The sequence below is a fragment of the Panulirus ornatus genome, chromosome 63 (assembly GCF_036320965.1).
Source record: "Panulirus ornatus isolate Po-2019 chromosome 63, ASM3632096v1, whole genome shotgun sequence".
Taxonomy (NCBI): Eukaryota; Metazoa; Arthropoda; class Malacostraca; order Decapoda; family Palinuridae; genus Panulirus; species Panulirus ornatus.
In genome coordinates this window covers 14497956-14519793 of record NC_092286.1, presented here as the reverse complement: position 1 = coordinate 14519793, position 21838 = coordinate 14497956, and the positions used below count along the sequence as shown (strand labels likewise).

The 21838-nt window shown below is 41.4% G+C and overlaps 1 protein-coding gene across 5 annotated transcripts in view; it reads right to left on the bottom strand.

The window, feature by feature from the left end:
- brm (ATP-dependent helicase brm) overlaps positions 1–21838 on the bottom strand; it is a 146754-nt gene that overhangs the window by 5718 nt on the left and 119198 nt on the right. For all 5 annotated transcript variants that reach the window (XM_071656513.1, XM_071656514.1, XM_071656510.1 and 2 more), the window contains 2 exons: positions 17906–18032; positions 12777–12945 (listed from right to left, as the gene is read on the bottom strand). In XM_071656513.1, coding sequence (XP_071512614.1) covers positions 12777–12945; positions 17906–18032 — 296 coding nt within the window. The remainder of the gene's footprint in view (positions 1–12776; positions 12946–17905; positions 18033–21838) is intronic.

Below are 21838 nucleotides of genomic sequence, written 5' to 3'. Positions count from 1 at the left end.
GGATTTCCAGCCTCCCGCTCCCTCCCCTTTTAGTCGCCTTCTACAACACGCAGGGAATACGTGGGAAGTATTCTTAATCCCCTATTATTATTAGGTACAGTAGGGTTGAGGGTCAAGTCAATTGGGAGGTGAGTTTGAATGGAGAAAAACTGGAGGAAGTGAAGTGTTTTAGATATCTGGGAGTGGATCAGGCAGCGGATGGAACCATGGAAGCGGAAGTGGATCATAGGGTGGGGGAGGGGGCGAAAATTCTGGGAGCCTTGAAGAATGTGTGGAAGTCGAGAACATTATCTCGGAAAGCAAAAATGAGTATGTTTGAAGGAATAGTGGTTCCAACAATGCTGTATGGTTGCGAGGCGTGGGCTATGGATAGAGTTGTGCGCAGGAGGATGGATGTGCTGGAAATGAGATGTTTGAGGACAATGTGTGGTGTGAGGTGGTTTGATCGAGTAAGTAACGTAAGGGTATGAGAGATGTGTGGAAATAAAAAGAGCGTGGTTGAGAGAGCAGAAGAGGGTGTTTTGAAATGGTTTGGGCACATGGAGAGAATGAGTGAGGAAAGATTGACCAAGAGGATATATGTGTCAGAGGTGGAGGGAATGAGGAGAATTGGGAGACCAAATTGGAGGTGGAAAGATGGAGTGAAAAAGATTTTGTGTGATCGGGGCCTGAACATGCAGGAGGGTGAAAGGAGAGCAAGGAATAGAGTGAATTGGAGCGATGTGGTATACCGGGGTTGACGTGCTGTCAGTGGATTGAATCGGGGCATGTGAAGCGTCTGGGGTAAACCATGGAAAGCTGTGTAGGTATGTATATTTTGCGTGTGTGGACGTATGTATATACATGTGTATGGGGGTGGGTTGGGCCATTTCTTTCGTCTGTTTCCTTGCGCTACCTCGCAAACGCGGGAGACAGCGACAAAGCAAAAATATATATATATATATATATATATATATATATATATATATATATTTATTCATATAAATAAATAAATGAATATTATTTATTCATCTTATTATACTTAATTGCCGTCTCCCATGTTAGGGAGCTAGCGCAAGGAAACAGATGAAAGAATGGCCCAAACCCACCCACATACATATGTATATACATAAACGCCAACACATGCACATATATGCACATATACATACCTATACATTTCAACGTACACATACATATACATACACAGACATACACATGCACATATTCATACTTGCTGCTTTCATCCATTCCCGTCGCCACCCTGTTACACATGAAATAGCACCCCCTTCCCCCGCACGTGGGAGAGGATGTGTGGAGCAGGTGTTTGCTTTGAAGAACATATGTGAGAAATACTTAGAAAAAGAGATGGATTTGTATGTAGCATTTATGGATCTGGAGAGGGCATAATAGAGATGCTCTGTGGAAGGTACTAAGAATATATGGAGTGGGAGGTAAGTTGCTAGAAGCAGTGAAAAGTTTTTATCAAGGATGTAAGGCATGTGTATGAGTAGGAAGAGAGGAAAGTGATTGGTTCCCAGTAAATGTGGGTTTGCGGCAAGGGTGCGTGATGTCTCCATGGTTATTTAATTTGTTTATGGATGGGGTTATTAGGGAGGTGAATGCAAGAGTTTTGGAGAGAAGGGCAAGTATGCAGTCTGTTGTGGATGAGAGGGCTTGGGAAGCAAGTCAGTTGTTGTTCACAGATGATATAGCACTGGTGGCTGATTCAGGTGAGAAACTGCAGAAGTTGGTGACTGAGTTTGGTATAGTGTGTGAAAGAAAAAAGCTGAGAGTAAATGTGAATAAGAGCAAGGTTATTAGGTTCAGTAGGACTGAGGGACAAGTTAACTGGGAGGTAAGTTTGAATGGAGAAAAACTGGAGGAAGTGAAGCATTTTAGATAGCTGGGAGTGGGCTTAGCAGCAGATGGAACCATGGAAGCAGAAGTGAGTCTCAAGGTGGGGGAGGGGGCGAAGGTTCAGGGAGCATTGAAGAATGTGTGGAAGGCGAGAACATTATCTCAGAGAGCAAAAATGGGTATGTTTGAAGGAATAGTTGTTACATCAATGTAATATGGATGCGAGGCGTGGGCTATGGATAGGGATGTATGGAGGAGGGTGGATGTGTTGGAAATGAAATGTTTGAGGACAATATGTGGTGTGAGTTGGTTTGATCGAGTGAGTAATGAAAGGGTAAGAGAGATGTGTGGTAATAAAAGGAGTGTGGTTGAGAGAGCAGAAGAGGGTGTATTGAAATGGCTTGGTCACATGGAGAGAATGAGTGAGGAAAGATTGACAAAGAGGATATATGTGTCAGAGGTAGAGGGAACGAAGAGAAGTGAGAGACCAAATTGGATCTGGAAGGGTGGAGTGAAAAAGATTTTGAGCGATCAGGGCCTGAACATACAGGAGGGTAAAAGGCACGCAAGGAATAGAGTGAATTGGAACGATGTGGTATACCGAGGTCGACGTGCTGTCAAGGGTTCAATCCCTGGGCATGTGAAGCGTCTGGGTTAACCATGGAAAATTTTGTAGGGCCTGGATGTGGAAAGGGAGCTGTGGTTTCAGTGCATTACACATGAAAGCTAGAGACTGAGTGTGAACAAAAGTGGCCTTTGTTGTCTTTTCCTAGCGCTACCTCGAGCGTGTGCAGGGGGATGCGGGTGCTGTTTCATGTGTGGTAGGGCCGACGGGAAGGGATAAAGGCAGCAAGTATGAAAGTACATGTGTATGTATGGATATGTCTGTGTATTTATAAGTATGTATACATTTAAATGTATAGGTATGTATATGTGTGTGTGTGGGCATTTATGTATATGCATGTGTGAGTGGGTTGTGCCATTCTTTCGTCTGTTTCCTTGCGCTACCTCGCAAATGCGGGAGACAGCAACTAAGTATGATAAATTAAATAATAATAATTATATTAACATATACAAATACACAACCATTTACATATATACACACATACATATCTAAATTCATACACACTTGCCTTCGTCCATTTCCAGCACCACCCTGCCCCACAGGAAACAACACCAGGAAAGCAAACCAAAAAAGGCCACATTCATTCACACTCAGTCTCTTGTTGGCATGCGTAATGCACCAAAACTACAACTCCCTAACCACATCCAGGCCCCACAGACCTTTCCATGGTTTACCCCAGATGCTTTACATGCCCTGGTTCAATCCACTGACAGCATGTCGACCCCGGTATACCAAATTGTTCCAATTCACTCTATTCCTTGCACACCTCTCACCCTTCTGTATGTTCAAGCCCCGATCACTCAAAATCTTTCTTACTCCATTCTTCCACCTCCAATCTGTACATGTACATGTGTGTATGTATATATGTGTGTATTTGAGTGGGTGGGTCTTTCTTCATCTGTTTCCTGGCGCTACCTCACTGACATGGGAAACGGTGATCAAGTATAATAAAAAAAAAGTCAAATATACCTTACAGACCTGAGTTACCATGCTTGTGTAGTAACTTATGCACGAGGCAATTCATATATCAACAAGTGATTGGATGTAAGTGGGAAGTAAATCTGATTCATGCTGAAAAATATTAACACTCCAGCAATTATCTTCATATGATGCTATAATTTGCCAAATCATGAAACAGAGCTGTGAAGAATGTCAAAGAATAATGTGTAACTGGGGTGACAATGAAATGAATGACAGTACACAAATACTCTAACCAGTGCTCTGGATTCATTCCCAGAAAATGGAGCACTATGTGAAACAACATTCTATAAAGTCATTACATTAACATGCATTCCTTAAGATGTTATTTATTTACCTATGGAACATATACAGTACTATATATGAGGGTTACAGGTATTAATAATAAACCCATACTATTACAGTAACATATCTTTACAAAAGTGAGAGGGTTAGGGAAAATGATTTGGTAAACAGAGAAGAGGTAGTAAAAGCTTTGCAGAAGATGAAAGCCAGCAGGTTTGGATGGTATTGCAGTGGAATTTATTAAAAAAGAGGGTGACTGTATTGTTGACTGGTTGGTAAGGTTATTTAATGCATGTATGATTCATGGTATACTTATGTAAGTAGGAGAGATGGCCAGAGAGCGTTATTGGATTACGTGTTAATTGACAGGCGTGCGAAAGAGAGACTTTTGGATGTTAATGTGCTGAGAGGTGCAACTGGAGGGATGTCTGATCATTATCTTCTGGAGGCTAAGGTGAAGATTAGTATGGGTTTTCAGAAAAGAGGAGTGAATGTTGGGGTGAAGAAGGTGGTGAGAGTAAGTGAGCTTGGGAAGGAGACCTGTGTGGGGAAGTACCAGGAGAGACTGTGTACAGAATGGAAAAAGGTGAGAACAATGGAAGTAAGGGGAGTGGGGGAGGAATGGGATGTATTTAGGGAATCAGTGATGGATTGCGCAAAAGATGCTTGTGGCATGAGAAGAGTGGGAGGTGGGCTGTTTAGAAAGGGTAGTGAGTGGTGGGATGAAGAAGTAAGAGTATTAGTGAAAGAGAAGAGAGAGGCATTTGGACGATTTTTGCAGGGAAAAAATGCAATTGAGTGGGAGAAGTATAAAAGAAAGAGACAGGAGGTCAAGAGAAAGGTGCAAGAGGTGAAAAAAAGGGCAAATGAGAGTTGGGGTGAGAGACTATCAGTAAATTTTAGGGAGAATAAAAAGATGTTCTGGAAGGAGGTAAATAAAGTGCGTAAGACAAGGGAGCAAATGGGAACTTCAGTGAAGGGCGTAAATGGGGAGGTGATAACAAGTAGTGGTGATGTGAGAAGGAGATGGAATGAGTATTTTGAAGGTTTGTTGAATGTGTCTGATGACAGAGTGGCAGATATAGGGTGTTTTGGTCGAGGTGGTGTGCAAAGTGAGAGGGTTAGGAAAAATGATTTGGTAAACAGAGAAGAGGTAGTAAAAGCTTTGCAGAAGATGAAAGCCGGCAAGGCAGCAGGATTGGATGGTATTGCAGTGGAATTTATTAAAAAAGGGGGTGACTGTATTGTTGACTGGTTGGTAAGGTTATTTAATGTATGTATGACTCATGGTGAGGTGCCTGAGGATTGGCGGAATGCGTGCATAGTGCCATTGTACAAAGGCAAAGGGGATAAGAGTGAGTGCTCAAATTACAGAGGTATAAGTTTGTTGAGTATTCCTGGTAAATTATATGGGAGGGTATTGATTGAGAGGGTGAAGGCATGTACAGAGCATCAGATTGGGGAAGAGCAGTGCGGTTTCAGAAGTGGTAGAGGATGTGTGGATCAGGTGTTTGCTTTGAAGAATGTATGTGAGAAATACTTAGAAAAGCAAATGGATTTGTATGTAGCATTTATGGATCTGGAGAAGGCATATGATAGAGTTGATAGAGATGCTCTGTGGAAGGTATTAAGAATATATGGTGTGGGAGGCAAGTTGTTAGAAGCAGTGAAAAGTTTTTATCGAGGATGTAAGGCATGTGTACGTGTAGGAAGAGAGGAAAGTGATTGGTTCTCAGTGAATGTAGGTTTGCGGCAGGGGTGTGTGATGTCTCCTTGGTTGTTTAATTTGTTTATGGATGGGGTTGTTAGGGAGGTAAATGCAAGAGTCCTGGAAAGAGGGGCAAGTATGAAGTCTGTTGGGGATGAGAGAGCTTGGGAAGTGAGTCAGTTGTTGTTCGCTGATGATACAGCGCTGGTGGCTGATTCATGTGAGAAACTGCAGAAGCTGGTGACTGAGTTTGGTAAAGTGTGTGAAAGAAGAAAGTTAAGAGTAAATGTGAATAAGAGCAAGGTTATTAGGTACAGTAGGGTTGAGGGTCAAGTCAATTGGGAGGTGAGTTTGAATGGAGAAAAACTGGAGGAAGTGAAGTGTTTTAGATATCTGGGAGTGGATCTGTCAGCGGATGGAACCATGGAAGCGGAAGTGGATCATAGGGTGGGGGAGGGGGCGAAAATTTTGGGAGCCTTGAAAAATGTGTGGAAGTCGAGAACATTATCTCGGAAAGCAAAAATGGGTATGTTTGAAGGAATAGTGGTTCCAACAATGCTGTATGGTTGCGAGGCGTGGGCTATGGATAGAGTTGTGCGCAGGAGGATGGATGTGCTGGAAATGAGATGTTTGAGGACAATGTGTGGTGTGAGGTGGTTTGATCGAGTAAGTAACGTAAGGGTAAGAGAGATGTGTGGAAATAAAAAGAGCGTGGTTGAGAGAGCAGAAGAGGGTGTTTTGAAATGGTTTGGGCACATGGAGAGAATGAGTGAGGAAAGATTGACCAAGAGGATATATGTGTCGGAGGTGGAGGGAACGAGGAGAAGAGGGAGACCAAATTGGAGGTGGAAAGATGGAGTGAAAAAGATTTTGTGTGATCGGGGCCTGAACATGCAGGAGGGTGAAAGGAGGGCAAGGAATAGAGTGAATTGGAGCGATGTGGTATACAGGGGTTGACGTGCTGTCAGTGGATTGAATCAAGGCATGTGAAGCGTCTGGGGTAAACCATGGAAAGCTGTGTAGGTATGTATATTTGCGTGTGTGGACGTGTGTATGTACATGTGTATGGGGGGGGGGGTTGGGCCATTTCTTTCGTCTGTTTCCTTGCGCTACCTCGCAAACGCGGGAGACAGCGACAAAGTATAAAAAAAAAAAAAAAAAAAAAAAAATGATTCATGGTGAGGTGCCTGAGGATTGGTGGAATGCGTGCATAGTGCTATTGTACAAAGGCAAAGGGGATAAGAGTGAGTGCTCAAATTACAGAGATATAAGTTTGTTGAGTATTCCTGGCAAATTATATGGGAGGGTATTGATTGAGAGGGTGAAGGCATGTACAGAGCACCAGATTGGGGAAGAGCAGTGTGGTTTCAGAAGTGGTAGAGGATGTGTGGATCAGGTGTTTGCAGAATGTATGTGAGAAATACTTAGAAAAGCAAATGGATTTGTATGTAGCATTCATGGATCTCGAGAAGGCACATGATAGAGTTGATAGAGATGCTCTGTGGAAGGTACTAAGAATATATGGTGTGGGAGGCAAGTTGTTAGAAGCAGTGAAAAGTTTTTATAGAGGATGTAGGGCATGTGTACGTGTAGGAAGAGAGGAAAGTGATTGGTTCTCAGTAAATGTATGTTTGCGGAAGGGGTGTGTGATGTCTCCATGGTTGTTTAATTTGTTTATGGATGGGGTTGTTAGGGAGGTGAATGCAAGAGTTTTGGAAAGAGGGGCAAGTATGAAGTCTGTTGGGGATGAGAGAGCTTGGGAAGAGAGTCAGTTGTTGTTCGCTGATGATACAGCGCTGGTGGCTGATTCATGTGAGAAACTGCAGAAGCTGGTGACTGAGTTTGGTAAAGTGTGTGAAAGAAGAAAGTTAAGAGTAAATGTGAATAAGAGCAAGGTTATTAGGTACAGTAGGGTTGAGGGTCAAGTCAATTGGGAGGTAAGTTTGAATGGAGAAAAACTGGAGGAAGTAAAGTGTTTTAGATATCTGGGAGTGGATCTGGCAGCGGATGGAACCATGGAAGCAGAAGTGAATCATAGGGTGGGGGAGAGGGCAAAAATCCTGGGAGCCTTGAAGAATGTGTGGAAGTCAAGAACATTAACTCCGAAAGCAAAAATGGCTATGTTTGAAGGAATAGTGGTTCCAACAATGCTGTATGGTTGCGAGGCGTGGGCTATGGATAGAGTAGTGCGTAGGAGGGTGGATGTGCTGGAAATGAGATGTTTGAGGACAATATGTGGTGTGAGGTGGTTTGATCGAGTAAGTAATGTAAGGGTAAGAGAGATGTGTGGAAATAAAGAGAGCGTGGTTGAGAGTGCAGAAGAGGGTGTTTTGAAGTGGTTTGGGCAGATGGAGAGAATGAGTGAGGAAAGATTGACCAAGAGGATATGTGTCGGAGGTGGAGGGAACGAGAAGTGGGAGACCAAACTGGAGGTGGAAAGATGGAGTGAAAAAGATTTTGAGTGATCGGGGCCTGAACATGCAGGAGGGTGAAAGGCGGGCAAGGAATAGAGTGAATTGGATCAATGTGGTATACCGGGGTCGACGTGCTGTCAATGGATTGAATCGGGGCATGTGAAGCGTCTGGGGTGAGCCGTGGAGGGTTCTGTGGGGCCTGGAGGGGGAGCTGTGGTTTCGGGCATTATTGCATGGCAGCTGGAGACTGAGTGTGAACGAATGGGGCCTTTGTTGTCTTTTCCTAGCACTACCTCGCACACATGAGGGGGGATGGGGATGTTATTCCGTGTGTGGCGGGGTGGCGATGGGAGTGAGTAGGGGCAGACAGTGTGAATTGTGTGCATGTGTATATATGTATGTGTCTGTGTGTGTATATATATATGTACATTGAGATGTATGGGTATGTATATTTGCATGAGTGGACGTGTGTGTATATACATGTGTATGGGGTGGGTTGGGCCATTCCTTTCATCTGTTTCCTTGCGCTGCCTCGCAAACGCGGGAGACAGCGACAAAGCAAAAAAAAAAAAAAAAAAAAAATCTTTACAAATTAATATAAACAATGAACAATACTGTATCATGAATGACAATCATCTGACGAATAGTGACGAGTGAAGCAGAAAGCATGAATGGGCAGCACGTCTGTGACACTTGGAGGGTGGGGGGGATTTGCAGGCAGGAACTACAGGATATTGTACAGCTCTACTCTGGCTGAAGCTAATCTATCTAAATATATCCCTGACCCCTGTTCCCCTAGGAACTCCTATCAAGGGGTGGCCATGGTAAGGGTCTTCACTGATCCCTGTCCTTACATGCCTCCTTCGCATCCACCATTTTACACATTCTTCCTCTGTCTCTCGCCTTTCAGTATTCCTCCACCCTATTCATCCACGTCACAGACAGTCTTCCACTCACACCAACCCCTATAATTGTACTATCATACATTCTCCTTGTAAACTCCCAGTCTTACAGTCTTTCCATATGTCCAAACCACCTCAAAGTATTACATTTCACCCATTCTACCACTCCATAATTTATTCCCACTGCATTCCTTGCTATACCACATCTCTCATACACCCTCATACTTGCCAGGGAGTAACCTGAGGAAGAATACAAATGAGCAGCTTCCTGTACAGATGGTAGGACAGCAAAAAACTAATTCACAGATCGACCTCTGCAGCTGAAAATTTGACAGAGGCATTATTTGAAATTGCAAGGACCCTGGCTAAGCATAAAAAGGCCTGTACAGACACAGAAGTAGTTACAGAGTGTTTTTTGGTTTCCGCAGAAATAATGTATGCGGACTTCAATAACAAGGATGAAATCATAAAGCAAATAAGAGTGGACTACAGCTATCAGACACAGCAGTAATGAGAAGGATAAAGAACTTGGTTACAATGTTCATAACCAACTGATTGCATATGTATCAGCTACACCAGCATTGCACTGGATGAGAGCACATGTGTGTGTGATGTTGCTCAGTTGTAAGTATGGTGCAGCTCTCTCAGGGAATGTGTTTTACCAAAGTGGCTCCCTTTCAAAGATCAGTGAATAACACTGGCCTATGGCACAATGCTTAAAATAAAAAGTGGTTGAAAAAGAGTTGTTAAAAGCAGTGAAAAGTTTCTATCGAGGATGTAAGGCATGTGTATGAGTAGGAAGAGAGGAAAGTGATTGGTTCTCAGTGAATGTTGGTTTGCAGCAGGGGTGCATGCTGTCTCCATGGTTGTTAGGGAGGTAAATACAAGAGTTTTGGAAAGAGGGGCAAGTATGCAGTCTGTTGTGGATGAAAGAGCTTGGGAAGTGAGTCAGTTGTTGTTCAATGATGATACAGCGCTGGTGGCTGATTCGGGTGAGAAACTGCAGAAGCTGGTGACTGAGTTTGGTAAAGTGTGTGAAAGAAGAAAGCTGAGAGTAAATGTAAATAAGAGCAAGGTTATTGGGTATGGTGGGGATGGGGGACAGGTCGGTTGGGAGGTACGTTTGGATGGATAAAGGCTGGAAGAAGTGGTGTTTTAGATATCTGGGAGTGGATTTGGCAGCGGATGGAACCATGGAAGCGGAAGTGAATCATAAGGTGGGGGAGGGGGCAAGAGTTCTGGGAGCGTTGAAAAATGTGTGGAAGGCGAGAACGTTATCTTGGAAAGCAAAAATGAGTATGTTTGAAGGAATAGTGGTTCCAACAATGTTATATGGTTGCAAGGCATGTTATATGGTTGCGAGGGTGGATGTGCTGGACATGAGATGTTTGAGGACAATATGTGGTGTGAGGTGGTTTGATCGAGTAAGGAAAGAAAGGGTAAGAGAGATGTGTGGTAATAAAAAAAAGTATGGTTGAGGGCAGAAGAGAGTGTTTTGAAATGGTTTGGTCACATGGAGAGAATGAGTTAGGAAAGATTGACAAAAAGGATATATGTGTCAGAGGTGGAGGGAACGAAGAGAAGTGGGAGACCAAATTAGGGGTGGAAAGATGGAGTGGAAAAGATTTTGAGTGATTGGGGCCTGAACATGCTGGAGGGTGAAAGGCAAGCAAGGAATAGAGTGAACTGGAACGATGTGATATACCGGGGTAGACGTGCTGTCAATGGATTGAACCAGGGCATGTGAAGCGTTTGGGGTAAACCATGGAAAGTTTTGTGAGGCCTGGATGTGGAAAGGGAGCTGTGGTTTCAGTGCATTATACATGACAGCTAAAGACTGAGTGTGAACAAATGTGGCCTTTGTTTTTTTTTAGCGCTACCTCGCACACATGCAGGGGGAGGGGGTTGTTATTTCATGTGTGGCAGGGTGGCGATGGGAATGAATTAGGGCAGACAGCATGAATTATGTACATGTGTATATATGTATATGTCTGTGTGTGTATATGTATGTATACGTTGAGATGTATAGGTATGTATATGTGTGTGTGTGGACGTGTATGTATATACATGTGTGTGTGGGTGGGTTGGGCCATTCTTTCGTCTGTTTCCTTGCACTACCTCGCTAACACAGGAGACAGCGACAAAGTATAATAATAAAAAATATAGAAATGAGAATATTCTAAAATCCAATAATTCTATTTTGTATCTATATCTCTGATGCTTATTCGCTCCACTTATCCTGTCTTTGTATTCCTTCCTACCATACAGCATTTCACACATTCTTCCACCATTTCTCCCCCTCTGGGACTCTTCCACTCTATTTTCCCATGTCATAGGTGGTCTCTCCCAGACAATAACCCCTTAAATATTACAGTCACACACTCTCCTTGTAAACTTCCCACCAGGCACTCTTTCCACATGCCCAAACCATCTTTAAGTATAACGTTTCACCCATTCTACCACTTCACAATTCATTCCCTTTGCATTCCCTGTCAAACCAAGTCCCTCATACATCCCTACATTACTTTCTCCATGCCATCTAATCACACCATATGCTTAAGTAACTCATTTCCAAATCCACCATTTCACACATTCTTCCTCTGTCTCTCTTCCAATATTCCTCCACCCTACTTATCCATGTCACAGACAGAATTCCATTCACTCCAACCCCTTTAATTGTACTATCATACACTTTCCTTGTAAACTCCCAGTCTTACATTCTTTCAACATGTCCAAATCACCTCAAAGTATTACATTTCAGGAGGACTATGCTGTCCCTTATCCTTTCTTCACTTCCATACTCACACCTATACCATCTATTATTCTATTAAGAGACCAATTAACTCTTCTACCCTGTACTGATCTCTCCCTTATCTCTCCTTCCACATGACCAAACTTCCCCAAAATAGCTCCCAAATACCTCTCCCAGTCTTTTTCAATCCATATCTATAACACAGTTTAGTACACTTTCTTCTCTCACTCAATAGGACTTTGCAAAATCTATACTTTCATTCTATTTTCTCTCATACAACATTACTTTATTCTTACTTCCATTCACCTTAGCCAAAAACTGGGATTTGGGATTCTCTACCTTAATAAGTGGTTATTTTCAAAGACAAGATCTTGTGACTGGAGATAGCATATACTTCACTATCTCTACCCCAAAAGCCAAGAGTTATAAGAATACAAGTTACATATGAAGACACTAACTGCCACAAAAATTTCTTTATTGTATAAAGTCTAAGACATGAAAGCTCCCATTGGGTTAAAGTGGAGCAACTGTTTCCTTAATGAAAGACCAGAAAAGTTAATCCAAGAAGTCTGTCTGATATACCAATACTTAGAGACAGGAGTTCTTGAAAGCTGCTCTCAAGTTGCACATTACAAGCCTTTCTCTATGGTTACAAGGTTATACTTGAGTTCCAACATAAGGTTTCAGTCATTTCTGAGTCACTATATTCCTCAGGGATTCTTTCTTTAAACACTGATTGGTAATGACTTGAATAAAAAAGCAGGTGTTATGAGAAGATCATATGTTGGAATACTCCAAAACCCTGCCGGTGAAAGGTTTGAAACAAACCATAAAAATAAATTCCAGTTGCTTTACTGCCCGAGTTGCTGCATTTCTCATCACTAGATGAGGTATTGTCTTCAAATATGTGTCTGCATAGTCATCACTATCATGTTCATCATCACTTAGCATACTGGGAGTGGGGAAAAAAGTAAAAAAATGAAAGCAAATTAGACAAACACTTACACATCCTCTGAGAGACACCCCACCATGCTGTCGTCTGCATATGTATAAAAGTGCTTGTTTGTGAGAAATGACAACTATCAACCTCTTGTCTGCTGCAAATGATAGAAACTGTATCTGGAATCCCACACATGATATCAGGATAATAATTTTCAGAACACAAATGACAAATGTTAACTTGGGATAACAATTATCTACCTACAGCTTAGCCCAAGTACACTTGGGTCAGTATGAGGAGGGGTCAATGGAAAAGGAACTCTTAGAAACAATTTACCTTCTTCAGGGAGATTATCAGCCTCGGTCTCAATACGCTCACGAGCATTAAGGAAGACACTCTGCATCACAATGGAGTCCTCATAGATGATAGAAGCTTCCTCATTATATTCTTGGGCATTGCGACACAGGAGCATAAAGTCACTCTCTAAATCGTTCAAGTCTTCATACTGAAAAATACAAACTGGTATCAAGAAGTGTATGACCTTAAGTTGAACACTGAAGGAGACTATATCCATTAACATTATCTAACTACTTGTCTTAAAGCAGGGAGATTCAATCAACATGATATAAATTACACAAATGAGATTTAAGGGTTGATTAGAAAGGGTAGTGAGTGGTGGGATGACGAAGTAAGATTATTAGTGAAAGAGAAGAAGAGAGGCATTTGGACGATTTTTGCAGGGAAAAAATGCAAATGAGTGGGAGATGTATAAAAGAAAGAGACAGGAGGTCAAGAGAAAGGTGCAAGAGGTGAAAAAGAAGGCAAATGAGAGTTGGGGTGAGAGAGTATCATTAAATTTTAGGGAGAATAAAAAGATGTTCTGGAAGGAGGTGAATAAAGTGCGTAAGACAAGGGAGCAAATGGGAACTTCAGTGAAGAGGGCTAATGGGGAGGTGATAACAAGTAGTGGTGATGTGAGAAGGAGATGCAGTGAGTATTTTGAAGGTTTGTTGAATGTGTTTGATGATAGAGTGGCAGATATAGGGTGTTTTCGGTCGAGGTGGAGTGCAAAGTGAGAGGGTTAGGGAAAATGATTTGGTAAACAGAGAAGAGGTAGTAAAAGCTTTGCGGAAGATGAAAGCCGACAAGGCAGCAGGTTTGGATGGTATTGCAGTGGAATTTATTAAAAAAGGGGGTGACTATATTGTTGACTGGTTGGTAAGGTTATTTAATGTATGTATGATTCATGGTGAGGTGCCTGAGGATTGGCAGAATGCGTGCATAGTGCCATTGTACAAAGGCAAAGGGGATAAGAGTGAGTGCTCATATTACAGAGGTATAAGTTTTTTGAGTATTCCTGGTAAATTATATGGGAGGGTATTGATTGAGAGGGTGAAGGCATGTACAGAGAATCAGATTGGGGAAGAGCAGTGTGGTTTCAGAAGTGGTAGAGGATGTGTGGATCAACTGTTTGCTTTGAAGAATGTATGCGAGAAATACTTAGAAAAGCAAATGGATTTGTATGTAGCATTTATGGATCTGGAGAAGGCATATGATAGAGTTGATAGAGATGCTCTGTGGAAGGTATTAAGAATATATGGTGTGGGAGGCAAGTTGTTAGAAGCAGTGAAAAGTTTTTATCGAGGATGTAAGGCATGTGTACGTGTAGGAAGAGAGGAAAGTGATTGGTTCTCAGTGAATGTAGGTTTGCGGCAGGGGTGTGTGACGTCTCCATGGTTGTTTAATTTGTTTATGGATGGGGTTGTTAGGGAGGTAAATGCAAGAGTTTTGGAAAGAGGGGCAAGTATGAAGTCTGTTGGGGATGAGAGAGCTTGGGAAGTGAGTCAGTTGTTCGCAGATGATACAGCGCTGGTGGCTGATTCATGTGAGAAACTGCAGAAGCTGGTGACTGAGTTTGGTAAAGTGTGTGAAAGTAGAAAGTTAAGAGTAAATGTGAATAAGAGCAAGGTTATTAGGTACAGTAGGGTTGAAGGTCAAGTCAATTGGGAGGTAAGTTTGAATGGAGAAAAACCGGAGGAAGTAAAGTGTTTTAGATATCTGGGAGTGGATCTGGCAGCGGATGGAACCATGGAAGTGGAAGTGAATCATAGGGTGGGGGAGGGGGCGAAAATCCTGGGAGCCTTGAAGAATGTGTGGAAGTCAAGAACATTATCTCTGAAAGCAAAAATGGCTATGTTTGAAGGAATAGTGGTTCCAACAATGTTGTATGGTTGCGAGGCGTGGGCTATGGATAGAGTTGTGCGCAGGAGGGTGGATGTGCTGGAAATGAGATGTTTGAGGACAATATGTGGTGTGAGGTGGTTTGATCGAGTAAGTAATGTAAGGGTAAGAGAGATGTGTGGAAATAAAAAGAGCGTGGTTGAGAGAGCAGAAGAGGGTGTTTTGAAATGGTTTGGGCACATGGAGAGAATGAGTGAGGAAAGATTGACCAAGAGGATATATGTGTCAGAGGTGGAGGGAACGAGGAGAAGTGGGAGACCAAATTGGAGGTGGAAAGATGGAGTGAAAAAGATTTTGAGTGATCGGGGCCTGAACATGCAGGAGGGTGAAAGGTGGGCAAGGAATAGAGTGAATTGGAACGATGTGGTATACCGGGGTCAACGTGCTGTCAGTGGATTGAATCAGGGCATGTGAAGCGTCTGAGGTAAACCATGGAAAGTTCTGTGGGGCCTGGATATGGAAAGGGAGCTGTGGTTTCGGGCATTATTGCATGACAGCTAGAGACTGAGTGTGAACGAATGGGGCCTTTGTTGTCTTTTCCTAGCGCTACCTCGCACACATGAGGGGGGAAGGGGATGTTATTCCATGTGTGGCGAGGTGGCGATGGGAATGAATAAAGGCAGACAGTGTGAATTGTGTGCATGTGTATATGTGTATATATATATATGTGTCTGTGTGTGTATATATATGTGTACATTGAGATGTATGGGTATGTATATTTGCGTGTGTGGACGTGTATGTATATACATGTGTATGGGGTGGGTTGGGCCATTTCTTTCATCTGTTTCCTTGCGCTACCTCGCAAACGCGGGAGACAGCGACAAAGCAAAATAAAAAATAAAAATATTTCTCATTAACAAATGCCCCCAAACCTGTACTTTATGAAACACTGCTCCTCATTCAACACCTATCATGAACCAGATTTCAAGTCTTCTTCAGCCCCTACTGTCACATCTAGATTTGATGTGATCTCTTTTTCTTCCTTTTTAATATCTAAGCTACCTCAATTAATGAAAGAGATCAAATTCATTCAAATATCTATGCTACATCACCAACTGGAAGAGATCAACTTCATTTCAGTAGTAGTTATCAATTTCTCTAGGTATCTGCAGGAAATAAAAGTTAACACATCTGATACATTAAACAAATGAGTCTGTTCAGGAGTTCAATGTGTAGTTTAATTTGTAGGGTTTAACTTACATATATATCACATTCCTCACCACAGTGACAGCACTACATCATTTTCTTCAAAGTTCATAACATATCAATTCACTGTATTTGTTGGTGCTACCTCGGAGACACAGAGTGGTGATGCTGTTTGTGGGGTAGGGTGGCGCCAGGAATGGATGAAGGTGAGCAAGAACGTGTGTATATTCAAGTGTATGTACATGTATGTAGGTTTATATATGTGTATATTTATTTTTGCTTTGTCGCTGTCTCCTGCATTAGCGAGGTAGCGCAGGGAAACAGATGAAAGAATGACCCAACCCACCCACATACACATGTATATACATACACGTCCACACACGCAAATATGCATACCTATACATCACAACGTATACATATATATACACACACAGACATATACATATATACACATGTAAATAATTCAGAGTCTGCCTTTATTCATTCCCATTGCCACCCCGACACACATGAAATAACAACCCCCTCCCTCATGTGCGCTAGGAAAAGACAACAAAGGCCACATTCATTCACACTCAGTCTCTAGCTGTCATGTAATAATGCACCGAAACCACAGCTCCCTTTCCACATCCAGGCCCCATGGCGGGGTGGCGATGGGAATGAATAAAGGCAGACAGTATGAACTAGGTACATGTGTATATATGTATACGTCTGTGTGTGTATATATATGTATACTCTGAGATGTATAGGTATGTTTATTTGTGTGTGTGGACGTGTATGTATATACAAGTGTATGTGGGTGGGTTGGGCCATTCTTTCGTCTGTTTCCTTGCGCTACCTCGCTAACGCGGGAAACAGCAACAAAGCAAAATAATATAAAAATATATAAATGTGTGTTTGTGAATGGATGTCTTTCTTCATCTGTTTCCTGGCATTACTTCACTAACACGGGAAACGGCGATTAAGTGAGAAAAAATTATCCTCCTAACATTTGGCACCCAGTCTCCCTTTCCCTAAATAATGTTATTAATCACTAATGCTGTGTCTGCACTTGTAACTAGGCTACAATTGGAAAACAGGCACAACAGGAAAAATGGAAATTGCATACCTTCCTATGGTATCAGGAGCTGTCAAAATCATCATTCATAACCCATGCTAATCATCACTTATCACTGGATCAGGCCAAGATGAATATAATAACAAAACTTTCTCTGTATTTTTGTTCCTTCTGAATACTGATTTACCATTTCATCAAGTAATTTCCTTTTGAATCTTTATTTATTCAATTTATTCAAATGAGCACTGTTTTTTTTTTTTTATCATGCCTAGTGTTTTAGAGTTAATACATTTTTCTGCCCTTCATCTCTCATTAAACTTATATTTCTTCTGCAACATTCTGGAATAAATAAGTAAACTACTTGCAAACAAATCCAGCACTAATGCTGTGTCTGCACTTGTAATTAGGCTACAATTGGAAAACAGGCACAACAGGTAAAATGGAAATTGCATACCTTCCTATGGTATCAGGAGCTGTCAAAATCATCATTCATTACCCATGCTAATCATCACTTATCACTGGATCAGGCCAAGATGAATATAATAACAAAACTTTCTCTGTATTTTTGTTCCTTCTGAATACTGATTTACCATTTCATCAAGTAATTTCTTTTTGAATCTTTATTTATTCAATTTATTCAAATGAGCACTGTTTTTCTTATCATGCCTAGTGTTTTAGAGTTAATACATTTTTCTGCCCTTCATCTCTCATTAAACTTATATTTCTTCTGCAACATTCTGGAATAAATAAGTAAACTACTTGCAAACAAATCCAGCACTCCTATGTAATTTTTCATATAAAGCTCTTCATTTTACATGACATCAGTCTTAGCTCTTCCTAAGCAGAGGTAACACATAAAACCTCAATTATTTTGTCACTTTAGATCTAAAAGAAGAAGGGGGCCAGATGAGGATATTCCCTCAAAGGCCCAGTCCTCTGTTCTTAATGCTACCTCGCTAACGAGGGAAATGGCGAATAGTATGAAAGAAAGAAAGATCTAAAAGAGTCACTTGAGTAAACTTACCCTTCCTTCATCAGTTTTTGACAAGATCTTGCAAATATCCATAGGTCTCTTTATTACTCCATAGTAATCTGGGAGTTCACGGCGAGAAGGTAGCTTCATGAAGGGTTCACTCAGTACACGCCCATCACTATCAAAGTTTTAAAAATGAAATAGTAGTAGGCACAACCAGTTTTTAAATCCATGAACATCAAAAAATTCACTTTGAGATGAGAAAATGAATAAATCCATACAGTACAGAGTATCTGAGAACTATTATTCTGTTTCAAAGGCAGCTTTCAAAATTTAGTTAATACATATCTATCCAGACGAATCCAAATACATATCAAAATAAACAAAACTAATACTGAGGAATACAAAGGAAATCAAAAAGCAATAGAGCACTGGGTCCTTTTGATGCTGTTTGTGATAGTACAAGATATCAGTAACTCACACATTAGTGTGATAAAAGTTAGGGAGCATACAGATAATTCAAAGAGTATAACCTGCAAACTATCAAGTATGATTAGGAGGCATAAATAAAGTAAATTACAGAAATGAGGCAAAATACTTGTCAAGTCAATTCTTGAATGTATCTACAGCACTGCTTTCAACCACTCTAAATGGCAAATCATTCTATATATTAAGAATCCCACCTAATTTGAAGGTAAACATTTGCCAGTGAGTTTGTATCCATTACTATGAGTGAAATCAGACTGAATTCTTAAGTAACTTAATGGATCAAGATTATCAAAGTCTTTTATAATTTTGAATACTTGTATAAGATCACCTTTTAACCTACTCTTTTCTATGTTAAAAGGATTCAAACCATTTGGTTGGATCTCACAGGACTTGCTTCTTAATGCAGAAATTACTCTGGCAGCTCCATGCACTTTCCCCATTCTGTCCACATCTTTTTTCTGGTTTGGTGACCAAAACTGAATACAGCATTCAAGATAGGGATGATCCAATGAATTGTAAAGAGTAAGGATGATTTCTCTGGCCTTACCTATGAATCCAAGAATTTTGTTTGCTCTTTTCAATGCTTAATTGGTTTTAGGTCACTGGATATTACTATGCCCAAGCCTTTTTCCTCATCTACCTTTTGCAGTTCAAGAGAATTCACTTGGTAGCTTACCTTTTTAAGTTTACAACCGACAGAACTTTTCACTCAAAAATATCAAAATTCTTTTGCCACCTGTGAGCCCAGACCATCAGTTTGGTTATATCAGTTTGAAGCTGCAAATGTTCAGGTTCATTTGTAGATTTATTTCTCAGCTTTGTATTCTCAGCAAATACTGATATCTTGCAATGCAGACCATTATCAACATCATTAATACATATGAGAAAGTGAACCAGTCCCAAGACTGATCCTTATGGCACAATACTTGTTACATGTAACCATTCTGAAGCTTGACCATTAATCACAACTCTTTCTTTACAAGCAGTTAAACAATTTCCTATCAACTGAAGTATAACACCTTCAATGCCACATGACTTTTAATTTTTGTTGATAACCTAAGATGCAAAACCTTGGCAAATGTTCTTTCAAAATCTAGATAGATGACATCAAATGCTTTACTTTCATCAAAAATGTTGATTATTTCATAAAAGAAATAATGCAGATTTGTCAGACAAGCTCAACATGTTCCCTAAAAAGAGTAACATAATGGCTACCTACTACAGTGAAGAAGTAGTGTTCCTGATTTATAATTTTATAATTTTTGGCAATCCTAGGATGCCAAAAATCATTCATATATATGAAGTAACAGCCCAGAAGAAAAAATATACAGGTTTATTATGTATCTTCGGTCTGTAGCATTACATATCTAGCTTAGACAAAAAATACATATAACTGAATGAAGCAAAGACATGCAATGAGAAAAAGCTTAAAAATATTTCTTCTCAGTGTCTCATGGGCAAGAGATATATCCTGTATGGTATCCCTCTGAATTACAGAGGTTAGGACCCTTTATTATCTGCCTTCTGGAGGCAAGTTTTTAACAAGGATGTAAGGTATATGTATGAGTAGGTAGAGAGGAGAGTGATTGGTTCCCAGTGAATATTTGTTTGCAGTGGGGGTGTGTGATGTCCTCATAGTTGTTTGGTTTGTTTATGGATGGGGTGGTTGGGGAGGTGAGTGCTAGAGTTTGGGGGCGAGTATGCAGTCTGTTGGGGATGGAAGGGCCTGGGAAGTGAGTCAGTTGTTGTTTGCCAATGATACAGCTCTGGTGGCTGATTCAGATGAGAAACTGCAGAAGTTGGTGACTGAGTCTGGAAAAGTGTGTGGGGAAAGAGATTAGAGAGTGGGTGTGAATAAGAGCAGGGTTATTAGGTTCAGTAGGGTTGAAGGACAAGTTAATTGGAGGGAGGGAAGTGTTTTAGATATCTGGGAGTGGACTTAGCAGCAGATGGAACCATGGAAGCGGAAGTGAGTTACAGGGTGGGAGAGGGGGTGAAGGTTTTGGGAGTGATGAAGGAGAAAACATTATCTCGGAGAGCAAAAATGGGTATGTTTGAGGGAATAGTAGTTCCAATAATGTTATACGGTTGTGAGGCATGGGCTATAGAGAGGGTTGTACAGAAGAGAGTGGCTATATTGGAAATGAAATGTATGAGGACAATATGTGGTACAAGGTGGTTTGACAGAGTAAGTAATGAAAGGGTAAGAGAGATGTGTGGAAATAAAGAGAGTGTGGTTGAGAGAGCAGAAGAGGGTGAGTTGAAATGGTTTGGACATATGGAGAGAATGAGTGAGGAAAGATTGACAAAGAGGATATATGTGCTACAGGTGGAGGGAACAAGGAAAAGCAGGAGACAAAACTGGAGGTAAAAGAATAGAGTGAACAAGATTTTGAGCAATCAGGGCCTGAACATACAGGAGGGTGAGAGACGTGAAAGGAATTGAGTGAATTGGAAAGATGTGGTATACCAAGGTCAACTGGACTGAACCAGGGCATGTGAAGCATCTGGGGTATACCATGGAAAGGTCTGTGGGGCATGGATGAGGATAGGGAGCAGTAGTTTCAGTGCATTACATGACAGCTAGAGACTGAGTGTGAACAAATGTGGCCTTTTTTGTTTGTTTTCCTAGTGCAGCCTCGCTGAAGCAAGGGGGTGGCGATGCTGTTTCCTGTGTAGCAGGATAGCGACAAGAAGGGATGAAGGCAAGCAAGTATCAATATACACAGGTGTATATTTGTAAATGCCTCTGTGTGTGTATGTATATGGTGATATGGATATTTTATTTTATTTATTTTGCTTTGTCGCTGTCTCCCGTGTTAGCGAGGAAGCGCAAGGAAACAGACGAAAAAATGGCCCAACCCACCCCCATACACATGTATATACATACACATCCACACACAGCACATATACATACCTATACATCTCAATGTATACATATATATACACACACAGACATATACATATATACCCATGTACATAATTCATACTGTCTGCCTTTATTCATTCCCATCGCCACCCCAAAACACACGGAATAACAACACCCTCCCCCCTCATGTGTGCGAGGTAGCGCTAGGAAAAGATAACAGAGGCCCCATTCGTTCACACTCAGTCTCTAGCTGTCATGTAATAATGCACTGAAACCACAGCTCCCTTTCCATATCCAGGCCCCGCAGAACTTTCCATGGTTTACCCCAGACACTTCACATGCCCTGATTCAATCCACTGACAGCACGTCGACCCCGGTATACCACATCGTTCCAATTCACTCCATTCCTTGCACAACTTTCACCCTCCTGCATGTTCAGGCCCCGATCACTCAAAATCTTTTTCACTCCATCTTTCCACCTCCAATTTGGTCTCCCACTTCTCCTCGTTCCCTCCATCTCTGACACATATATCCTCTTGGTCAATCTTTCCTCACTCATTCTCTCCATGTGACAAAACCATTTCAAAACACCCTCTTCTGCTCTCTCAACCACACTCTTTTCATTA